The sequence below is a fragment of the Aspergillus flavus genome, chromosome 1 (genome assembly GCF_009017415.1).
Source record: "Aspergillus flavus chromosome 1, complete sequence".
Lineage (NCBI taxonomy): Eukaryota > Fungi > Ascomycota > Eurotiomycetes > Eurotiales > Aspergillaceae > Aspergillus > Aspergillus flavus.
In genome coordinates, this window is record NC_092406.1 from 3162805 (window position 1) to 3184970 (window position 22166).

At 46.6% G+C, this 22166-nt stretch overlaps 4 protein-coding genes across 4 annotated transcripts; 1 reads left to right on the plus strand and 3 right to left on the minus strand.

Annotated features, from left to right (window-relative positions):
* Positions 1–770: 770 nt before the first annotated feature.
* On the minus strand, positions 771–3983 carry F9C07_1174 (putative C6 transcription factor; the record flags this gene model as incomplete). Its single annotated transcript, XM_041288375.1, has 2 exons — positions 771–1679; positions 1731–3983. The coding sequence occupies 2 exons, from the start codon at positions 3981–3983 to the stop codon at positions 771–773; spliced, it is 3162 nt and encodes a 1053-aa protein (XP_041140790.1).
* A 1661-nt stretch (positions 3984–5644) lies between these two features.
* Positions 5645–8193, minus strand: F9C07_2279470 (major facilitator superfamily domain-containing protein). Its single transcript, XM_071510372.1, has 2 exons — positions 7052–8193; positions 5645–6979 (listed from the first exon to the last, which is right to left on the minus strand). The coding sequence occupies exons 1-2, from the start codon at positions 7927–7929 to the stop codon at positions 6199–6201; spliced, it is 1659 nt and encodes a 552-aa protein (XP_071365783.1). The 5' UTR covers positions 7930–8193; the 3' UTR covers positions 5645–6198.
* Positions 8194–13394: 5201 nt separating this feature from the next.
* On the minus strand, positions 13395–14030 carry F9C07_1177 (uncharacterized protein; the record flags this gene model as incomplete). Its single annotated transcript, XM_071507681.1, has 2 exons — positions 13395–13519; positions 13907–14030. The coding sequence occupies 2 exons, from the start codon at positions 14028–14030 to the stop codon at positions 13395–13397; spliced, it is 249 nt and encodes an 82-aa protein (XP_071365784.1).
* A 6187-nt stretch (positions 14031–20217) lies between these two features.
* Positions 20218–21870, plus strand: F9C07_1178 (putative GTP-binding protein; the record flags this gene model as incomplete). Its single annotated transcript, XM_041284102.1, has 1 exon — positions 20218–21870. The coding sequence occupies one exon, from the start codon at positions 20218–20220 to the stop codon at positions 21868–21870; it is 1653 nt and encodes a 550-aa protein (XP_041140788.1).
* Positions 21871–22166: the final 296 nt, after the last annotated feature.

Below are 22166 nucleotides of genomic sequence, written 5' to 3' on the forward strand. Positions count from 1 at the left end.
AAGGACAGATGACAAGCACCGACAAGGGGAGAGATCTGAGATCAAGAGAGGGTGCAGCTGATCTAGCAGGAACTAAAATAGGTCAGTTCGCATGGCCAAAGCGTCAATAGATCTTGAAGATCACGAAGAGCAAACTGACTATGGCTTCTCCTCAGGAACTCTCAAGTATATATAGAACCCGGAAAGAGAACGCTCATATATATAGTTGCCATTCAAGGACCCGATGGCATGCGCTGGCGAAGGAAGCAAAATCGGAGGTCCAGTTGTCAAGTTGGTGAAGTGAAATTGCATAGTTTGATTGATTGAATTGTTTGGGGTTTAGCGTTGGTTGTCCCGCAGAGCAACAACTCAATCGCCGAAACTCTTTTTGGAGATAGTTCGTTGCTGCCCAATATTTTATGGCCTCGTCTCTGGCCCTGACAGGCTTAATCTCTACCTACGGCAGTTCCATATTTATTCGGAAATTATTTGGTATTTCTTCACGCTCATTGGGCCTTGGCAGACAGGATATCCAAGAAGAAAGATGCAGCTAATTCAGAAAAGAAGAATAAAAAAAAAGAAAAGAAAAACAAAGAAAAAACTATATACGGCATCAACACATATATCCATGATCCAACCAAAATCCAGGACATAACAAAGAGGATCTGCCTCGTAAGATCATTTCCATTCCGCGGCCGGGCGATTTGGCGATCAGTGACAAGGGAAAATGACTAAAAATAAACAAACAAACTGTGGAATTTGAACAAGTACACAGACCAACAATGCTACCTTTAGCCATCTGCGGATGGACCGGCTCCTGAACCCCCAAAGAAGTATCCTTCAAGAAGATCATAATTGGCATTCTCACTCCAGTCGTGTTGAAAGTCGACTGCCATGCCAAAACCCAAGTCGATTCCAACACTATGCCCAGCCCCGTGCCCTAATGAGGGTACCGCCTGTAAATCATAGTCGGGGTTCTCGTCAGACCCTAGAGGGACTTGACCCTCTGTACCGGCTACATCGAAGTCCAAGAAATCCAGGCTAATTCCGGTTGATGATATCTCCTGGTCTGTTGGTTGGAACTGATGATGGCTAGGATTGGCAGTAACGCTGCTAGGTGACCCACTATGCTGTGGAGAGTTACCATAGACGTACTGTTGCTGTGTCTGTGGAGATACGGGGCTCTCGTAGTTCCCATAGTACTCCATAGATGGTGTTCGCTGAGGTCGGTTTGGTCGCTCCGAGGCGAAAGTAGAGCTGGAGACGTCAGAGAATTCCGGTCGGCTTGAGTAAGATTGCATTGATCGCCTTGTGCCATGCCGCTCAGGGACAGAATTATCGTTGAAAAGATCACCAAGATTCATATCAAACCTCGGAATTGGTCGTGTCGACCGCGTCTGGGTTTGCCGTCTAGATTGGCCGAGGGGAGGCCTCTGTCGTTGATCCATTGTATAGCGACCATTCTGTCTATTTCGACCAGCATACATTGCGCTGGCGTTCTGAGTTATAATGGCATTTGCTTGGAACCGAGTCAAGTCGACTTGCGATCCAAATCCAGTGGTAGATAAAGACATCTGCACCGTGGCTTTACTCATCCGCTCAAAAGCATCGCGGCACGCTTCTGCGGGCGGGCATTTGTGCACTAAATCTCCCAGGACAGACGTGGCAGCAAGTACTGTGAAGTCCACTTCGTCTAGTGTCTATGGTACAATTAGCTTTTATAATATTTTCCATAAGCGTGGGACACAAACCAAGCGACTTCTAACCACGGGCGAATGCCAGATTGCGTATAGAAACGAGATGCCCGCCATGAAGATGTGGTGTGTAGCGAGATACGTGTAATTCACCAAGCGCACACGGTGCATTTGACGGTATATTCGAATAACCTTTTGTCCTGCCTCGGCCACCTTATAATAGATATCGTCTTCATCGTCGGCTTCATCTACATTAGAGAAAGAAGGACTAGAGACATCTTCAGCGGGTGTAACTTCATCTGCTAACTCGGCGGGAACAGTGAGACTTTGTTGGTACAGCATGATAACAGCTTGCCAATAGTTCAATTCGAGAAACTCCACTGAGAATTGCACGCCTGTATCTCGCTTCGTTGGAGCAGTCTGTTGCCATTCAATCAATCGCCGATGGATATCCTTGCGCCAGGAGCGGAACGAGTCAAAGCCCTGTAGGAAAGGGGATATAAGATCGGATCGTGTAAATCTCCGTGCCGCATAAGGCACCTTATGCTTCGCAAACCGCGATTGCTGATGTTGTAGAACATCTTGAATCTCGGACTGGAGCACCCTTAGCTTAAAGTAATGGTGTGCTGCGTGTTTATAGCTCGGAGCGCCTTCTGGAGGCACCACGATCCCTGACTTAGTGATGTATTGATCCTCCAACAAGGACGGAAACTCTGTGCTAATAGCCTGGTCGCTGATCCCAAAAGGGCGGCCAACACAGCAACTAACCAGACGGTCGAAACTATAGACGCACCACCACAAACGTCGGCGAAGATCACGGACCCATTCCCGACGCCCTCGCTCACGGGTATCAATACGCGGCTTGTCCGTATCTTCGGCTCTCCGTTGCGGATGGTTAAGACTCTCATCCGCCAATGTATCAATGCCTGTTCCATCTTCGTAATGTAGGCCGAGGTCAACAGCCAACCGCATGGCAACGCCAACAATATACCATAGTCCAGGAGCAACGGGCCGTAGCAGGGCAAAATTGGCGAGGAGAAGCACTGCCTGTAGCTCCTCCAACGCTCCAAAACCATCGTTTGTAGAAGGAGCACCAACGAAGGACTCTAGATGAATGATTGCAGACGCATGATACTCCTCGGGTTGATATTGATGATTTGACAGCCGGGGCCTCTTCGATGTGGACGGTGAACGCTCGCGTCCGCTTCCCTTCTCATCCCCTGGCTTATCCTCGAATATAATACCAGCACCAATAGCGAACACAATATTGAGCATGTAAAGACTGCGAGGAGAGCGGCTTTTTTCATCAACTGCATAAGTGCGATCAAGTAGTTCCATAAAATCATTGCGATGGAGGATGGGTATCTGAGGATTGGCATGTTCGAAATACAGACCGGAAAGCTTCTCGGCCAGTTCCCGCTCTGGGAAGGCGGCGCATTTCATCATCGGTCTCGTTTGAAGACCGAAGAAAGAATCACGCCCCGTACTTCCAGCCGTACCAGTAGCGCTATGGGGTAGGCGTTCACTTGGGCGCATGGGACCACGCTCCGATGCATTTCCTGGGACAGAGCTTTTCACTGCAGCAAACACGACCCGAGCAAAAGAAATGCCAGAGGTTGATCCTAAATACCGAGGATCAGAGGTTCCTTGGACCGACACCATGCCAATATTCGACACCAAATTATTTATCCTCCAATTATCTTCTTTTTCGGGATCCGCGTTATTCTCCGCGTCTTCCGCATTCTCATTATGTTTGTCTGTTCTCGATACCGAGCCTTCTTTCTCCCCTTTCATTCGCGTTAATTTGTCGCTCCCGTCAGATGCCAGCACTTCGGCACCTGCAGGCGCGTCCGAGCTAGCCATCTTTGTTTGAGCAGGATCATGGCCAGTCTCCACCTTAACCGCTTCTTCTTCATCAAAAGCTACTGCTCCCTTATAGTCGATTTGATGTTCCATCAGTACCTTCTCCAGGTATGTCACACGAGCCTCCAGGAAGTATACGTAGCTCCGGGGGATCTCCCTCTTGGTGATGGGATCATATCCGACACATCGGACGCCGGCTTTTTCGCAGGACTGACATCGAGGAAGCCGTTGGTCGCAGCGGTTCTTGCGCAGGCGGCAACGGTTGCAGGCGGACACATTGCGGAACGAGGAGGAATTCGAGGCTGAGGCGGTGGAGGAAACGTTTGCCGGTGTATGTTGATGAGATTGCGCCAGCGACTCAGGGTGAATTGAAGAAGGCTCAGTAGGCGGGCGTGGTCGTTTTCTCCCTATGGAGGTCGGCGAAGCCGGGGAAGTAGGGTTCAGCATGGCGGGAAAGGTACGGCGACAAGAAACGCCAACGCACGAGCATGTCTCGCTGTTGGGGTTCTGCGGAAGGTCGAATCAAGTGGGGAGGTGCACCGTAAACCCAGAGATGCAGCAGCATTCATGTTAAAACATGCGCCGACTTCTCTTCTCTCGCCAGTCCTGATTTTTGTCTGCACAGAGGCTTAGGAGATGATTGCCGGGAAACTGTCTCCTCAGTTGAACGGCGATCCGCGGGCTTTATTAGTTTCCGAGATGATGGTCAGGGCCTGAGGTTCTGTTCGGTATCTGTCTGGAGGGCAGGACAGTCGCAGCCCATGACGGTGGTAGCCCGTCACCACACACGCAGTTTCAATAGTCGCGTATAGTCCGACTGATTGGAGACAAAGTTGAACAGAAAAAAAAAAAAAAGAACCAGAAAAAAAAATGGATTTCAAGATAAACCAAACCGGTGGAGCTGGCAATGGAGACGCTGCACTTACTTCGGTACTAGTAAGAATGTATGAACCGTGTTAAGCTGGGGTCGGATGGAACTAAAGAAGAAATCAATCTATATGCCGACATCGCCTGAGCCACCCACAATCGACAAAGTAACTGCTTGAAATCAGAGCAATGCAAGGTCTAGATTCGCTCTAGAACATAGAAACACACCAGGGGTTTGTAGTCAAGTCGGTAGACCGTATCTGAAACAATTCCCTAAGAGGTAGTCTACCAGGAGCACGGACCGTGAATGACAATACCGTAACTAGATACTGCACGTGATTCTGTGCTATCAGAGGCGAGATTGATTATTGGCTACTGATAAGGCACATCTATGGTTTTGTCAGCACCAGCCGAATAAATTAATTACGCGTTTCCATGAGCAGTGGAGTCAAGATGAGTACCCGTTCCTCCTAGACAATTAACTAACCTATGATAATTATCTTAATATCCAACGATTCCAGGTGATCGTCTCAATACCCATCCGCTCCCACTACTCTCGAGCTCAATGGGCGTGGTTGTCCGGTTGAGGAATAGTTTCCCGGTCTCATCCCCTGCTGTTCCCTCCATCCCGGTCACTTTAGGGTATTAGAACGGTGTGATATGCGCCGGGATTACATGGGATATCAATTAAGCCATAGATTCAATCAAGCCTGGCGTATACATCCCTCTTACATACATCTGCATGGCCTATTCGCTTAATGGATCTATCCACTGTCATACTAGTTGTGGACGAAGCTATAAGATCATCAGGATAAATTATCCGGAGTGAGAGGGACCTAGTATGTGTGCACCCGCTTGGAGTTATCACTCAATTGCCGAAACAAAGCTAGCACATTTCCTCTGGCATTGACGGCTAGTACTTATTATAGAGTAGGCACCTTTAATAGAAAAAGAAGGCAAAAAATGGTAGATAAGCCGCTGGCTGTAGAATGAGAGTCTGAGTAATCTCAAACAGAAGAACCACCACGAGAACGAAATTTGATTAACTATCGAGATAAGAAGCCGACCAGGCTAACCTCCGGTCTGGATGCTCCCAGCATAATCTTTACTCTATTGGAATGCTATCCGACGAGGTGCAGCGTTGAGGAACGTCGAAGATTATGTAAGGTGCCAAAGTACGAGGGGCAATGCAGGCTATTTCAAAGCGGGGCCAAAAAATGAAGATATTCGCAAACGTTGCGAGCGACGAATCTACAGGGAACAACACAGAGAAGGAACGACCAGAGAAACTAAGTCAAGTCAAACAAGGAGAATTCAGTGGATTGTTCGTCCACCTTGTTCTCCGGAAGTAGATTCTGCGCTCAATATGAGTTGGATATATAGTAATAACAAAAGCCTCCCAGATGCAATAGCGCATGCCCAACCCAACAATGCTCAAAAGATGATGAAAAAGGAAATAGCCAACCCATGCTTTTAAAGATGCATCCAGTCTATGAAATGCGCCTTTACCCAGACTTAATCATGATGTAAACACAGAAGGAAATACACCAAAACGAAAACGAACAGAACCAAATCAAAGCTAGCCACCATCATATGAGATACTCAAAAATCCAGAATGCAAGTTAAACAAGTGTATAGAACCAACAGTAGATGGTTAGAAAAAGGCAAGAGAGGAAAGGTAAATAGAGGGGAAATTGAATCCATCAAGCATGATGTCAGAAAAAAAGAGGCGTGGTGAATGATGTCGAATGTCATGCGGAGTCGTGTTAAGGTCACGTCATGCGAAATGGCCAACTCAATCGTGCTCATGCTTGGCGGGAGTTTGTGCCAAATCGAGACTGAGCATTTCAGAATCGTCAACACTAGTCCGTGCAGAGGACAATAATCTCCGCACTTCTTCTGCGGTGGCGTCCTCCTTGCCCGCAGTGTACGAGCCCCGCAGGTTGGTCTCGCTTGCATTGCATTCATGCTGCTCGGTTTGCTTGGAATCGGTTTTCGAGTCGCTCTCCTCCATCCAGAAGCTCTGGATGGCTCCAATTATGCACACAATGCCACAGGCCCACCAGGCCAGCACAGAGTATCCACTCTCGAGACCCTTGGAGTGAAGTAGGCCGGTTATAGTTGGGCCGAAAGCACGGCTCAGACTTGCCGTCGAGGCAGCTGCACCATTAATGGACCCAAGTACTTTAGAGGACGGAGCAGCGTTGGCGAGCAAAATAGCGGTTGACGGAAAAGCGATAACATGGAAGGTGATCTTGCAGATCAAGGCAGCATACACCGCGGTTGTCTGAAGCGCTTCGGGAAGGAGAATGAGGTATGGAACCAACAGGTAAAGAGGAGGCCAGACAAGGAGCACGAAGCGGAAAGTACGCAAAGTGCCAAAGTGGCGGACAACGAATGGAAACAGCCAGAGCTGGGCAATCATAGAGTAGACACCCTGCACCGCGAGCATGAAGCCGATTGTCTTCGTGGGCAGACCGAGGCCTCCAGTAAATTTAAACGGCAATACGGTATCTTCGTCGGACTTGGGGGTGCTTAGGAAAACGGGCATCAGCTGATCAAACGAGACGCTGTGGCTGTAAGGAATGTTAGTATCAACATCGGGCCTCGATCTACGAGATCGGGAAAAGCTCGGGGGTGTTACTTACTATGCAAGGATACCGTAGGCAATGATGTTGAAAATCACTTGTTTAGTAAAAGCCTTAGGGGTTCCACACTTCTCATTCTTCATCTGGCCTTCAATGTCGTCATCATCGGATAGGTTATCCAAATCCTTCATCGGTGACAGCTGTGGGGAGGACTCATTGCTCTTGTACTCGGGTGGGGGAACATCGTAGTCGAGATAATCCGCTTCCTGGGGTTCCACCTTGATATCCGTGTCCTCAGTCAGCTGCACAGAAGATCTGCGGCATTTTCCGATGAGCCAGTTGCCCAACTCCAAACCAAGGTCCCGGCGGTGCTTTTTCTCCGGATGGGTCTCCTCCAAGAACAGGAAGCCAACCATAATGCCGAACAGTAGAACAATAACGCAGACCACGTTGGGCAGCAGAAACGGGAAACTTTCGAGGATAGTGCCGCGCTGAAATAACCATGGATAGTTTTCGCACGGCTGCGCCAGCGCACCGCCCATGGCGGGTCCGATGATCGATCCTAAGCACCAAACAAACGGCATGATCGAGTAAGCCCGGGGTTGGTGTTCCTTGACCGTGACAATCTCCGCAACGGTCGTCTGAAGCACTCCGATGTTTCCGTTCAGCAGGCCTCCTAGAGCTCGGGCGATCATAGCAGTGGGTAGGTTGGGAGCAAAGCCAAACACAATCATACTGATAGCGGTTCCGATCAATCCCATGATTAGGACTGGTTTTCTGCCAACCTTGTCGCTCATGCGCCCCCAGAACATGCCCGTAGAGAACTCGGCGAATGTAAACGCAGAAGTAATCATGCCTGCGTAAAGAGCAATTTTGCGATCATTGTCTGTCACGTGGAATGATTCTACCATGTGATAGACATAAGGAAAAATGGACATAAACGCAATTGGCTCGCAGATTCGGCAACATGCTTGTTAAGCTGTCAGTGATACACCCGGGGTCAAAGACATCATGAATTGATAATAAAAGAAAACCAGAAGAAAGAAAGAAAGCAGCAAGAAGACATTGCCGCACAAGATACAATTCACATCCAGATTCGAAGCTTGGGCGAAAATCTAATATCGACATACCTAACACAAAAAGTTGGCGTACAGGAAAGGCGGACCAATCACCACCGCCACCACCATGCTGGCGCTGTAGACCACCCGAAAGACGTTTAAACATTTTGGCGGTAGAAACTCTTTTCCCGGGTTTGAATGCCCTTGCGAGGAAAGGGAAAGGGATTTAATCAGTCTCTTCCTTGCTATAGACTAGCAATTGACGGAAGATATGGCCGAGAGGAATGTGTCTCCGTTCCAGATTCTCCGCTCGTTCTGAAGGGAGGGAATGCAATGATGATAAGATCGTTGAAACCGGTAGTAGAGACGTGCTTTTTTAATTAAAGGGGCTTCAACATATCTTGCCCCTGGCGCAATTTAATTTCAGTGTTGTTCTGACCGAATACCACCTAGATTGCTTTTCGACAATTGTGACGATAATTGCGCGAACCCTAATTGGGGACCAATATACGGACACCAAAAAGGGGTGTTGAGAGGAGTGAAGATTGAAGAGATGGGAGCTTCCGAAACAATAGCGACGTGAAAAGCAACAGTGAGAAGGATTCAATAGCGTTGCCAGGTGTTGGAAGGACGGTAGAGTGAGGAGTGTTTATAGTTGTCTTCAGGTCCGGAGGATTGAAGGATAGTTGAGAAGGAAGGTCAAGGACCGAAACAGAAGCAGAAGCCAATTATATTGGAAACGAAAAAGATATGTCTCTTAGAAAGGAAGAAGGAGAGAAGAGGGAAGGAAACAAATTATAAAAGGAGGGACCTGGACGGGAAGTGGAATAAATGAAGTATTTGAAGTGGATAACTGAGATATGTGATCAGGCGAAAGACTAAAAAGCATCAAACTACAGTACATCGATCATGACAATATGGAACCCATTTCGGTTACAGCTGTACAAGAGAGAAGCCTGGTGCGCGATGCAGTCCAGCAAACAGTTGAGTAGTAGTAAAGGGACCCACAAGTAAATTATTATTTACGGATCTTTTTTGATTTTCGATTTTTGAATTTTTTTTTATTATTTTTATTTTTTTTTAATGATTTACGGTTTTAATTTTTTCATTTTTATTTTTTTGGGGTTAAGAAGGCATGATGTTTTCAGCAGATAAACCGGCAGAAAGCAGATTATGGATCGGGGCCGTCCAACTAAACCAGGACCAACCAGACCCGACAATGGGACGTACCAAGGGAGTCCCAGTGCCTGTTGGAAAGAAGTGGAGCCAATAGCAAAACATAGTCAACGGAAAGTTACCAATCACTCCAGAGAAATGATTCATTGGAGGTCAGGTACTTTTAGGTACCTATTTTGCTTACTCTGTACGGTGTTCCAGCAAGAAAGGAAAAAGTAGCCCGGTTCATCATCGTACGCAAAGTATTCGTTTCTTTTCCTGACAGAACTAAGTACACCGTAATTGCCTGCGGTATTATAATAATACCATTGGAATATTGACAATAACAATCATCCTAAGAGTCCTCCCCGTCGAATCAAACAACGGCTGCGCCGCAGCAGGATCAAATTCCGACTAGAGTCGGGTTACCATGCTACAGTAATAGAAAATTATTCCTCCCACTACCAAAAGAGGGGGCGAATAGAGAAAAAATTAAAAATAAAATAAAAATAAAAAGAGAAAAGGGAGACAGAGAAATAGAAAGTGGCCCAGCTGCTCCCAGCTGAGAGCCGCCGCCACAGATTGACCCATGGACCTGAGCCCCGGGGCCCGGGGAAGTGAAAGAAAGAGTCTCTAGAAGCGCGCTAATCAGGTCCCATAAGGCAAGGATGATCAGCTTTCCAGAAGTCTGGTTTAGTGCGACTTAGTGAGATGATAGATCTAACAGCCCCTACCCACTTTCTCCTGTCCCGCCCCCGAATAATTAGGTCACCTCAGGAATTAAAAAATAATAAAAATTGAAAAAATAAATTAGATGAATAAAAATTAAGATCGAGGAAGACCCGTATGCATTCCGTATGATGTGTGTATTGGTGCTGTATTGTCCCAAACCCTTCCTCTCTCTCTCTGTGTGTGTATTCTGATCCACTACAGCGGAATTCGAGAAAACCCAGCCAAGTGCCCACGCTAATGTTGGATAATTCAACTAAATAGGTCAAAGGTCGACGATTTATATTTGTATCGTTTTAATTCTAATTCTTTCAATTGCGCACGAACAGGGATATACTAGCTATCACCTGCGACGCCGGGATGGACAAAGAATACATACAAGTCACACCACCGAGTCCGACTTACAAACAGGAAATTAGCTTATGCTCAGTGACAAGCATTTGGTAGGCACAATGGCGGGCGGAACGGGGAGGAATACTAGTAGGAGACTTGACTTCAAGTACAGCTAATATGCGGTGTACTCAGTCAAGGCAAGCGGTAAGTGCTACGTCTTGATTCGGTAAATTAAGTCGAAAAAGAAAACGAAAAGGATAGAGTAACAAAAGTTCCTAAGGAAAAGAAAGAGAGGCTAAAATGATCTGACATTGAGGGGGGACTTCCAAAAAGGGATCGAGTTAAAAAAAAAAAAAAAAAAAAAAAAAAGAGAGAGAGAGAGAATCAAACAGAAAAGGAAAAAAAGAGGTAGCTCAGAAGGAGAAGGGATGAAAATCACAGGTTCAGTACTACCATCATTAACAGAAAGAGAGTGGGTCCGATAATTGTAGACTGGTAACGGTGGAGGGGAGAAGTGAGCAATCGACAATCAACCCTTACGGTGAGAAAGGCGCTATTGCTTCCTGGTCCCCTAAGTGGGCCGACAACGGGTTGGTGATCGGGAGACAGGATGATTGACGTTTACTGCTCATCTAAGGTTGATCTCCCTGTCAGAAAAAGGAGAATAAAACAATCATAGAGAAGGAATTTATTCTCTTTCTTCCCTTAGTTCCCGCCCCCCCTCCTTCAGTGAAAAAGAGAGATAGAAAGACTAAGAGAGACAGAGCCGGACGAGAAAAACAAAGAAAGATTTGGTAAATTTACAGTTTAATTTGAATAGCTCGGATATTTCCTGCCGTAAGGTTGTTTCGGTCATAGAATTTGCTTGGGTTTCCCACTGGCATGAGGGAGCAGGTAAGCATAACCCCTCGATATTCTCCCCGACTGTAATAGTTGGGCAAGAAAATCTTCCGGGGAACCTAGTTGCTCTCCATAAGTACTGCTATATGGGCGGTTTTATTAGACTTTCTACCCTTATGTGTATGATAATAACAAGACAGTACCTGGGGCAGGAGTGGGCTTTCGAGGAAAGGGTCAAAAGCGAGGAGTTGAGCTGTGTTGCAGCATATAATTTGATGCCGATTTACCCTGCAGTCAAAACTCTATTTTCCCCTTCTTTTTGGGTTTTGGTCGGCCAGATGAACGACAATACCTAAAAAATTTCGTCCGTTTGTTTCTTGTCCATTGAAAGGGACAGCACCTTTTGGGCAAATATCTTTGACGTCATTCTTGTTCAGTGCGAATTACCCGCATGTAGTGGGTACAGTTGCCAGTCTGTTGGGGGTTTCGCGACACTAAACATGACTATCGCAACAACGGCCATAACTGATACCCGACGGTCTTCCATTGTTCCTTTCCAAGGCACCTATGTAGGCTCTTCCAATCATAATGATAAAGCGGACTAATTTTGGTTCAAAAAAAAAAAAATAGACAAGAGGTTGGTCGAGAACGGAAAAAAAGAAGAAAACCAAATGCAATGCAAAAATAAAAATTTAAAAAAACACGGGTGTTAGAGCCATCCGCCCCGTTATACTCCAGTGTACTCCGTACAGGCACTAAAAGAAAGGCGGAGGTGGGAACTTGTACCTTCCGCCTACATGTACTAAGGACCAAGGGATTGGAATTCTATTGCAGATCCTGTTCGCCGATACAGGTCCCATACCGTACGGGCCAGGGCCGCGTACCTCATACAGTACGTACATACTACATACCTCTATGATACGTAACAGCTGCAAAAGGTAAATAGTCCCTATCACATAGGTGGTGGATCTCATAGTGCCTGACTTAGTGTCTTCCCCGATCTGGAGCCACGCGAGCCAAACGGGGGTGAGGAAGAGGGAAAGAAAAAAGATAGAAGGAAGGATGCTGCAAGTGATCTCTTGACTTCTCACTGGACGTGACAGGACCCATAGCTACTACTCAGATCAAGTTCTATAGGACCACCCAGAAGGATTGACAGACGGAGCAGCTACGACGTCATCGTACTTCGGCAGACAGCTATCCAATCGATCGGGGGAAGCTCAAGCAATTGGGTTCCTAGGGGATAGGGATTGTGGAAGAAAATTCCGGAAGTCAACTTGAAACTGAATCTGGTGATCCAGTGTAGCCGTTGTGTTCACAACAGCCCATACACCACCCTTACGCATAGTTCCCACGAGGGAGGATGCAACCTAAAGGCCCTAGACGGTGAATGAGGTTCATAGGTCTCAGGGAACACTTCCCGATGGGGTAAAACAGGCTGATCGATAGCAAACAAGTTGATATTCCTCAAGTCCGGCTGTCACGAGTATTTTCTCTCTCAAAGTAACCAACAGGTGCCACATCGAGGCCAATGTCAGTGCTTCCCCGGAGATTCCGATACGTTTGATCATTCATGCGGTGACGTACCAAATTCCTTTTTCTTCTCTGTTTAAAATGATTTCTCTTTTGGGTTTAGATCTTTCTTTTTACTCACGTACCATATGCTAGAAGTCCAGTGCTTTCATGACCTTATCTATCTGTTTTTAATGATTTTTATTATTGTTTTGAATTAGGGTTAGGAGCAATTCCTTTGCGAAAACAAATAAAATGACAGAAGTGTTCCCCTAGTTGCTAGTGTTGGCGGGTGATGCGAAGATGTCACGATACATTATCTGGCGGTGTCGGCGCGTCACTCTTCAAATCAATGTATGTTACGCAGGATAGGACGATTGAAAACATGGTGTCTCTCTTAGTTTATCATCGTGTCTATGTCGATGCCCATTCGGACGGACCGGAGGGAAAGAAAAAAAAAAAAAAAAACCAGAACAACCGATGAGATGTCATGGCGATGCACCTAACGATGTATGTATGCATCAATGCTAGTCATGTGAACCTCACTTGTCCGGGGTGTTACTGCCCATGGGCATTGGGCGTTGTTAATTCTCGGGGATTATTGGGCTGTTGACACCAGTTGAGACGTTGGCACTGACTAACAAAAGTCATTTGAAAGTCAAGCCAGTCGGGTCGGTGAGTTTGTTGGCAGCTCAACGAGCAAGCCCTGCAGCAAGAATGACTTCAAGTTGCTTCTGCGATGAAGTGGAGGTGAGGGGCAATCAGGGATCGTGAAATCACCGGCAGTAAGCGGTCAAGAGGGAGGGAGAAAAGGAGGGGCTTGCAGGTGCAGATTCCTTGGGTACACCTCCATGCAGGGCACATTTTGACAGCATCTGTCCAGATCCTGGACCATTATTACCTGTTGCCGCAGTTTATTCTTGCAGGCAACCATTTATCATAGGTCAACCAGTTGGAATACGTTCTATTAGCTTGGGCAGGAATGAAATGGCGGGTAAATTTCTGATACAATCAGCCTTAACGTATCACTGGCGGCGGCGGACGTGGTCGACCTTGCAGAAGGCCCATCAGGATCAGAATCAAAATATACGGTGAGTAATAAACGATGACCTGATCGGATTACTCGGTACACAGCCACAATAATGGATTGGTAGGCAGCCATCTACAGGAAACGAGCATTCGTGGAATATGAGGATAGGATAGGATTACCTCGGACATGTATGTGCATTACTTTACCTATACATCTCGTCATGCAAGGCTAATTCATTATCTACTTGCTGACTCTTACGGAGTATGAGTCTGCTGGCTTGAGGCGGGGTTTGGGTTGCCCCGCGATCATAATGGGCATTACCACGGCAAGAGAGAAAATACCGCAGCGTCAGGCCATTCTGTAGTTGCTCTTGAGAGGTCATAGCGAAGTTATCCGGTCATTATTCTCCTGCCGTTCAAATGATGGCGTTAACCTTTTAGGGGAGGTCAAGTTTACAGTCTTACATACGTGCAAGCCTGGTCAGAGAACTATCATTCTCCTGTCATGCTGTGGTCGGTACAGGGAAGACCCTTCTTGGTTAATTCTTTTTGCCCTTAATTAACACAATTACAGACCACTGATAAGCTCCATATCGCAAGCTCCCAAAACAAAAAGGCACCGAATTCTTGTTGGATGGAGGTTATATTGTTTTGTGGATCATTCTACTCTGTACTGTGTAAAGCCGCAGCTCTGTTCCAGACTGTCGGGACGTGACGTCGGGATGCCCTGAAAGTCAGACAAGTTCAGATTTAGTTTTCGTACTAGTATTTTTTTTTTTTTTTAAACACTTTCACTCCAGCAAAACGACTCAAGATGATAGTCAAAGATAAATACAATTAGCAGGAAATAAAAACTAAGGGAGGTCAGGGAGAGGAAATACAAAAAGAGCAGATAGAGAGAGTGTGACCATTTCACCGCTCAATTTCTTAATCTCCGACCGAACACAAGAATAATTGATTGGCCTCTGATAGAAGCAGGCCGGTGGGTGTACGTGGATCGATGTTTCACGATGATTATTTACTCCATATTATTAGTGTTGCAGTATCTCTTACATGTGTCGAATCTTTCTAGAATCATTCAATGTCGTATTATTCACGATAAGTTAGGCGGGAAATCAGCCCACCTGCTCTACAAATACGTAGTAAAATTAGCGAGGCAAATGCGAGTGCGGTTGTGGCGGGTATTGTGTGTGGTTCTTGTTCAGTAGAGATGGTGGAAGGCCCCTCAGCTTACATGTCATGACAGCAGCCATCCATAGTGGCTGAGCTGAATTTACAACACGGTAGAGTATAAGGTCGCATCAGAGTAAAGTTCTTGTAGTTAGTTCTCACCTCAATGTTTTGAGATTGTTCCTTCGGACTTCCCCTTTCTCTTCCAATCCTGCCTTAACATTGTTTCTGCGGATACCGTCCACTGAGCATACATCGTAATCCTCAGGAGGCCAAAGAAAAAAACTCTGTTGAATCCACACCTACTTGTGTTACGATTGACGTCAACAATAATACCACTATTTTCAAGTGGAACAAAATATGGACTCTAGTACCCGTACTAAGCATCTACCGAGTATGTACGGAGTACGGAGTACTACCAGCCCAAAGGTACTGACCTACCAGAAAAGGTACAGCGCAGGTATGGGAAAATCCACAGCTTTGTGCCTGGAATCGGATGCCCACCCCCGGACCAATAAATCCGTTCGCTTTGTAGATTTACGTCTACATTAGTGCGAGGTGAAACATGGTTCTGGGTCATTAGAATGCTCATGGAAGCGGTACCTTGTTTCATTTGCTGGGACGTCACGAGCTAATTCCGGGGAAGACTTTCGGAACCAAAAAAAGTACTTCCTCGTCGTACTTCCAGTTTTGGTGATTGATGGGGGTAAAAAAATAAAATAAAATAAGAAACTCCACTCCTGCGAGTAGATGGCAAAAGAAGTACTACTATGTACTAGTTTCCAACGATTTCCGCGCTGGAATGGCAACGAGGTAATTTGTTCCCCACATGCCCTGGAAGGGAGGGAGGATAAGTACGTACGTACAAAAATCCTTGACCGTGGCAAATTTTCCAGATTCTCAAACGGTACTAGTCAGTAGGAGTCGGAACGAAGGATCAATTATGCCGTGTGCTGTGTCGCGATATGGCCGGCCGGGCCCTTCGGGCCAGGAAAAGTCAATCCGGAAAAGGTACCAAGAATGGGGACTCAAAGTACGACGACCCCAAGTAAGGTTTGTACGTATGTATTGGAGGGGATCCAGGCTAGCCTCTCCCGGTCCGATCTAGGAATATTAAAAACCTCCTAGTGGCAAAGACACGAAGTCAGAAAACAGACTTCCAAGGCGTACTAAAGTGTTTCTCCACCGGAATGCATGATCCGGTGCCGCGGTGACGGATAACAATCGTCCCCCAGGGGTATGGTCTTAGTCGTCCCTTAGCCCCAAAGTTTCCTGTCCCTGTCTCATAAAAATGATCACAATTAAATTGGTATGATTGATTTCTCAATTTTCGACTTGTTTACTCGTGCTAGTACGGCGACTAGTCGTAGGAATTGCTTCCCCGCCCCTTTTTTCAAGACCCTCTCTACGTAGTGCCCTACTATGATCATGTGAGGCAGGATCCTCTTTCTTTCTTTCTCTTTCCCGCTGTATCACTACCGTATTCTCAACTGCCTATCAGCCGACCGATTGTAGACCGGATAGACTCCACTTCGGAAACACCGCTTCAACGGCTGTCTCGCTTGTGTTCCAACTTGTTTTCCGTCTCGCAAACATACCCAAATGGGGAACTTTAGCCCTCCATTGAAGGATCTTACATAGTATTTCTCAAGTATATACCTAGTAGTAATCAAAGTACTTCGTGCACCTCTGCGTCAAGTCCAATCATAGGCTCGATCCTTTCTCTCCAGGAAGATCATGTGCTGATCTATATCACGCTAGCCCACGCTAGATTTCAGATTTACTTTGCAGGTGCATCTCCTGTGATAGTGAACGACCAATAACTCAAAAGATCCCATTGGATCTATCACGGCCCAACAATCTAGATCCTACAGTCATCTACTTAGGTATCAAGTACCACTGTACAATTTGCAGGGTTAAGATGTGATGACAACCTAATTTTAGCCCTCTTTGGAGACTAAGCCGATCAGTGACCCCTGTGTGGTCAATTCTGTTGCTTACACTGTATGCACGTCTGTACATATGTACATACAGGTGGAGCCTTGCCATATCACAAAGAGATGATATCGATCCCAAGTGGACGGATTTATGCATGCTGGGCACGTAATCCATTATTTCATTATGATCACATTATAGACCTTCATCAACTTATCTACACCTTCATGCTTTGTTTGTTCCAGGTTTATAGCCACCAGGTCACACAAACCTGTTTGACCTGACCAGCTACGCTGTCTTACAGCCTGTATATCTGCCCAAATGTCGCATTTCCTTGTGGATGCACAATAGCCCAGCATCTTTCCAGCCGCATGGTATGTATAATCATTACGGGCAATCGCTGAGATGCACTCTTACCATTTACCTATTGTGGACTTTGCAAGATACGGAGAGATCAACCTTAATCTAGATAATCGATCATACTTGATTTGTCACAGCTGTCAAATATGCATGCAATTTAGAACCAGGGTGTTTTTTTTTTTTCTTTTCATTTTCATTTTCTTGTTGTTTTATTGTTTACTCCATTGTTCCTTGTTCGACGCATTATCTCCTAACTAGCGCTTGTTGTCGATCGTGCTCATACCGGATACAAATTTTTTCCACCGGTTTGTATTCTGGCCGACCACCTCATCCATTGATTCATGCTGACCTTGGTAATGCTGGCGAATTTCCCTCAGGAAGAAACGCCTTGCCAAGTACGCCAGGTATGAGGTGCAGAATTTCCAGCAAGGTATGTTGCTATCCCTACGGTGATGACGCATCAAAGTAGGCCTGCTAGTGGTACCATATTGCATTGGACCAGGGTTCCTTTGTGGTTCTGCGAAGCTGCCTTACTGTTTTAAGACTTCCGGACTGCGATGACGGATTCTAGACCCTCGTAAGTCTAGGCCTCTAGAGCCAGGATACCCGTTATCAGTGAACGGTTCATAGGGAACCATGACAACAATCCGCCGAAATCAGAAGATATGGAAAAGAAAATATGATCCAACACCCAGTCCAGACTTCTAGACGCCACAACGAAGTCCCGAGTGAATCATGGATGGATTCCTTTGTGCATTGGTGAAGTGAGGCCGTCGATAAGCTAGTCTAGCGTAAGCTCAGATCGCATAGTCAAGCGCTAGAGGCGATCCTTTGCCCCAGAATTGGCCTCGCCCCCGGAAGCTGGCAAAAGTACGGACTCGTTCTTCGGGTCTGGACTCTGGACTGGCCTCGTTAATAAATTTTTTCGTCATGCGCGATTCACGTCCCGCATCCCGGCCAGGAAAAATTCCCCCATCTTACCCCCCCATCTTGACCAAACTCTAGATGGAAGGGTTCCATGGATCGAATTTACCGATCGTAAGGTAGCTCAGCTGGGTGTGCGTACGTGCTTAACTACCCATATGCTGAAACTCAGTCGGCAGAGCATCTCCGGCCAGGCTGATTGGTTCACTTGATCTGTCACCATCACATTTTCCAAATATCGATTCGCGAAGACGGCGAATGATCGAGGTCGATCTATGGATTACTAGGAACATCCTTGTTGATCAGCCAGGAACTAAGCATATCGACTTTTTTTAGTTCGCAGAGAGCTCCAAACCCTATTCGTATCCATCGTGTGAAGGATTCAATCATACGCTATTGGCGCCTCGTCTATTAGTCCCGCCCCACCAGCTGAATATCAATATGTGACATGTCCACTGCGCAATCTATCTATTATTAATTACTGGAGCTGATGTGATAGACAATGCCATTATGAGGAGTTCGTTGGATGGTTGTCGCTTATTCGCAATCTCCGTTATTCCGTAGTTGTGGTGTACCGGTAGAATCAGTCTTGGGGCTTGCTTGCTGCGGTGCGGCGGCGCCATGCAGCTGTCTTCATGAAGCGAGGGCATATCATCGAAGGTCAATAACGGACAAATGGTACTACTGGTAACTCACACAGTATCCAGTCTAATGATCTATTGCAGTTGCTGCTGCTACATTCGTCGCATTACTGTATGCTGTCCGGCGCAATCACGCTGGTAGCGCGCGCTATCTCCTCGGAACTCTGCCCCTGCCATTATTTGCTTGATAGTAGTACCATGTGCAATCACTTTCGACGCTTAGCCTCATTCTACATGCTCGGCTATGGCGGTTAAGAATCTTATTTGGAGCGTTTGCTCGGGTCATGGGAGACCAGGATCTCGTCGAGCTACAGTAGACTTCTACCATCATAGCCTGCAAGTAAAGACAAGGTATACCACATGCCTTACATTATCCTTGCCCTATGCACAGTTTATCACTATCACTGGCCTTAGTCTTCTCGCGAGTGTCCACTTGGCGCTGTGCTGTATTTGACTCCTTGTTCTACGGCCGACAATGCTAGTCAATCATACAACACTTGATTATCGCCATGTGATACTCGCGGGGGATCACGGATTAGCTTCATAGTTACTATGGTAGCCAGGAGAGAATGTAAGCCAATAGTACCCGTACCTTGCAGTGGTTATTGCAATCTCGTAAGACAACCGTTCAACGGTTACACAGCAAGAATGGTCTAGAGCTATAGCACAGGGTCTTCCATTATACATATGTTTTAATCACAGCATGGTATCGGATTCTCTGTCGTGTGAATGTCTCATCCAGCATTTGCAGTGGTGATGCGCCGCAACCGCTAGTCAGGCGCGAACTATTGTGAACACGTAGTTCATTTGTTAGTTAATCATGTGCGCCTGTAGGGCTATATGTATAGTTGACGTTGTAACTCACATATAACAAGCTACCAAATATCATATCTTGCGCAGGGATCGGGCTTCGTGATTTTAGTTGGAGGGTATAGCCTGTCTATCTTATATATTGAAACGGTCGTAGGGTTACATTGAGCTGCAAGGAACTATGGAACGGAGATTGAAGCATAGATACCCTAAGCAAGCCGGATGGCGTCTCTTTTCAATCCGTCCGGATGCCAAAAGTACTCAATAAGCAAATCTGCTATAGTTCTTTCGAATTGTCTGGTTTCTATTTCAAGAATGTAACCTTTTGTATGGATTAGGGTAGCAATGGAAGGTGTTTTCGACCATAAATATCTACAGCACATTCTAGACCACGAATTTCAATTAGTCAGGCCCAAATTCAAACACAACTCTTGACGAAAGTCACTGTCCTTGGATGGTTGTCAAAAGTCCATTGTTGTCTTATTTAGAAGGCATCGATATGTATCGTTTATCATCAGGTGCTGATAAGGTCACGTGTGATGCAGGTTTGCTCCAGAGCTATGACAACATCGACTATCAGATACACTATTCACAATTACTCGGAAGAAAAGTGCTTTGCAAGTCAGACGGAAGAAGGAAAATGCTTTTAGATTGACTTTAGGCTTACCTCCCAGGCTTTCTATTGACCAATTACTCATCCTAGTACGAGCGACACAGCTTGTGCTGCACAATGACGACGCAACGATTATATTTATCACGAACCCTCCCTTCTTTCCTCCGACGCCCTGTTCATATACCGATTAGGAAAGGGTCTATAGGACTTTCCTGGAAATGCCATCGACAGTACAGCACAGGAGCTGAGTCCGTGCAACCAGCAGAAACCCCTACCTCTCCCGACCAGCCTTCCATACCTTCACATCTCAATCCGTCTCCTGAAGACTATTCCCGGTTCATTTTCCAAGATAAATGTCGCTCAGTAATTTACGCAGGCGCAGGCGGTAACGGATGTGTTTCGTTCCTCCGAGAGAAATACGTTGAAGAAGGCCCGCCGAATGGCGGCGATGGCGGCAGTGGTGGGAGCATCTACATCCAGGCCATTGAGGGGATTACGAGTCTACATAAGCTTGCTCGCAGGGGCGTCATAAAGGCTGGACGCGGGAAGAATGGACAGGGTAAGAGCAAAGGCGGCAGACGTGGCGAGGATATTCTCCTTCAGGTGCCTGTTGGTACAGTGGTGCGTGAAGTGAGCAGATATGATCCAGTTGCTGAGGAATGGGCACTTCGGAAAAGGCAGAGAGCTCAGGAGAAAACCGAGGAGGTCGACGAACTAGACGAAATTGGGCTGCCATCTATTCGTCATGATCGATGGGTACTTTATCCAGGGGCGAATCCTTCAGATTTCTTGACCACGGTATTTCCAAGGAACCCACCTAGGAGACAGCAAATCGCCGCCTTGGAACCAAAAGCCCCGATTCATCTCGATCTGTCGCAACACATGGATAAACCTATCTTGCTCGCCGCCGGGGGTGTCGGGGGCTTGGGAAACCCGCATTGGGTGTCCCGTTCGATTAATCGACCGAAATTTGCCTCTAGAGGAGAAGGTGGCATGCGCCTTGAATTAGAATTTGAGTTGAAGCTACTCGCCGATGTTGGGCTCGTTGGGAAGCCTAACGCTGGCAAGAGTACGCTGCTACGATCGTTGACCAACAGTCGCACACGGATTGGGAACTGGGAATTCACAACACTGTCGCCTAACATCGGAACGGTCGTCATCGATGATTTTAAAGGACGGCCACTTGTTGAGTCCAAGGGAAAGACCCCGCGAACTAACTTTACCATTGCCGATATTCCTGGCTTGATTGAAAATGCACATCTCGACCGTGGCTTGGGCCTAGGTTTTCTGCGACATATCGAGCGGGCGGGTATCCTGGCTTTTGTGGTGGATCTTAGTGCTGGAGACCCCATCCAAGGACTTAAGAACTTATGGCATGAACTCGGCGAGTACGAACGGATACGTGACAGAGAACCAGTGCTTAAAGATGAAGATGGCTCCCTATCATGGGTTCCTCCGTCACATGGTTTACCTGAGCTGCAATCAGAAATTCCTGAAACGTTCTCTAACTCAGAGCTCCCCGACCTTACTCTCCCCCCAATCCATACAAAACCCTGGTTCGTTGTGGCTACCAAGGCTGACCTGCCAGAGACTCAAGAGCAGTTTAAGAAGCTACGCGACTATCTTTCAGCTGTGGAGAAGGCTCAGGTTGAGCATCCTGGAGGTCATCCTGATGGCTGGAGAGAGAAGATATATGCTGTTCCGGTGAGCGCCATGCGAGGCGAAGGTGTTCAGAGCATTCCAAAACTGGTGATGGAGTTCCTGCAATGATCGCCATCGGATCGGCAAATACAGCTAGGACTGCGAGTAGCATTCACTATAAGTCGATATCCTCCTGGCTTCAATCTTTGTATTTATAGGATCCTTGTATATTATTCACATTGAAGATATTTAAGAACTTCACGCAACTATTTACTTGAATAACCTCAAAATTATGAATTGCTGTAGTCTTCACTGTAAGCTACTAAATAGTGCGACCGGACTTAAAATATAATCCCCGCATGACGTTGCGGTAAAATAAGAGTGTACAGAAAAAAAAAAATTAAGTGTGGCCACAACAAATGCAA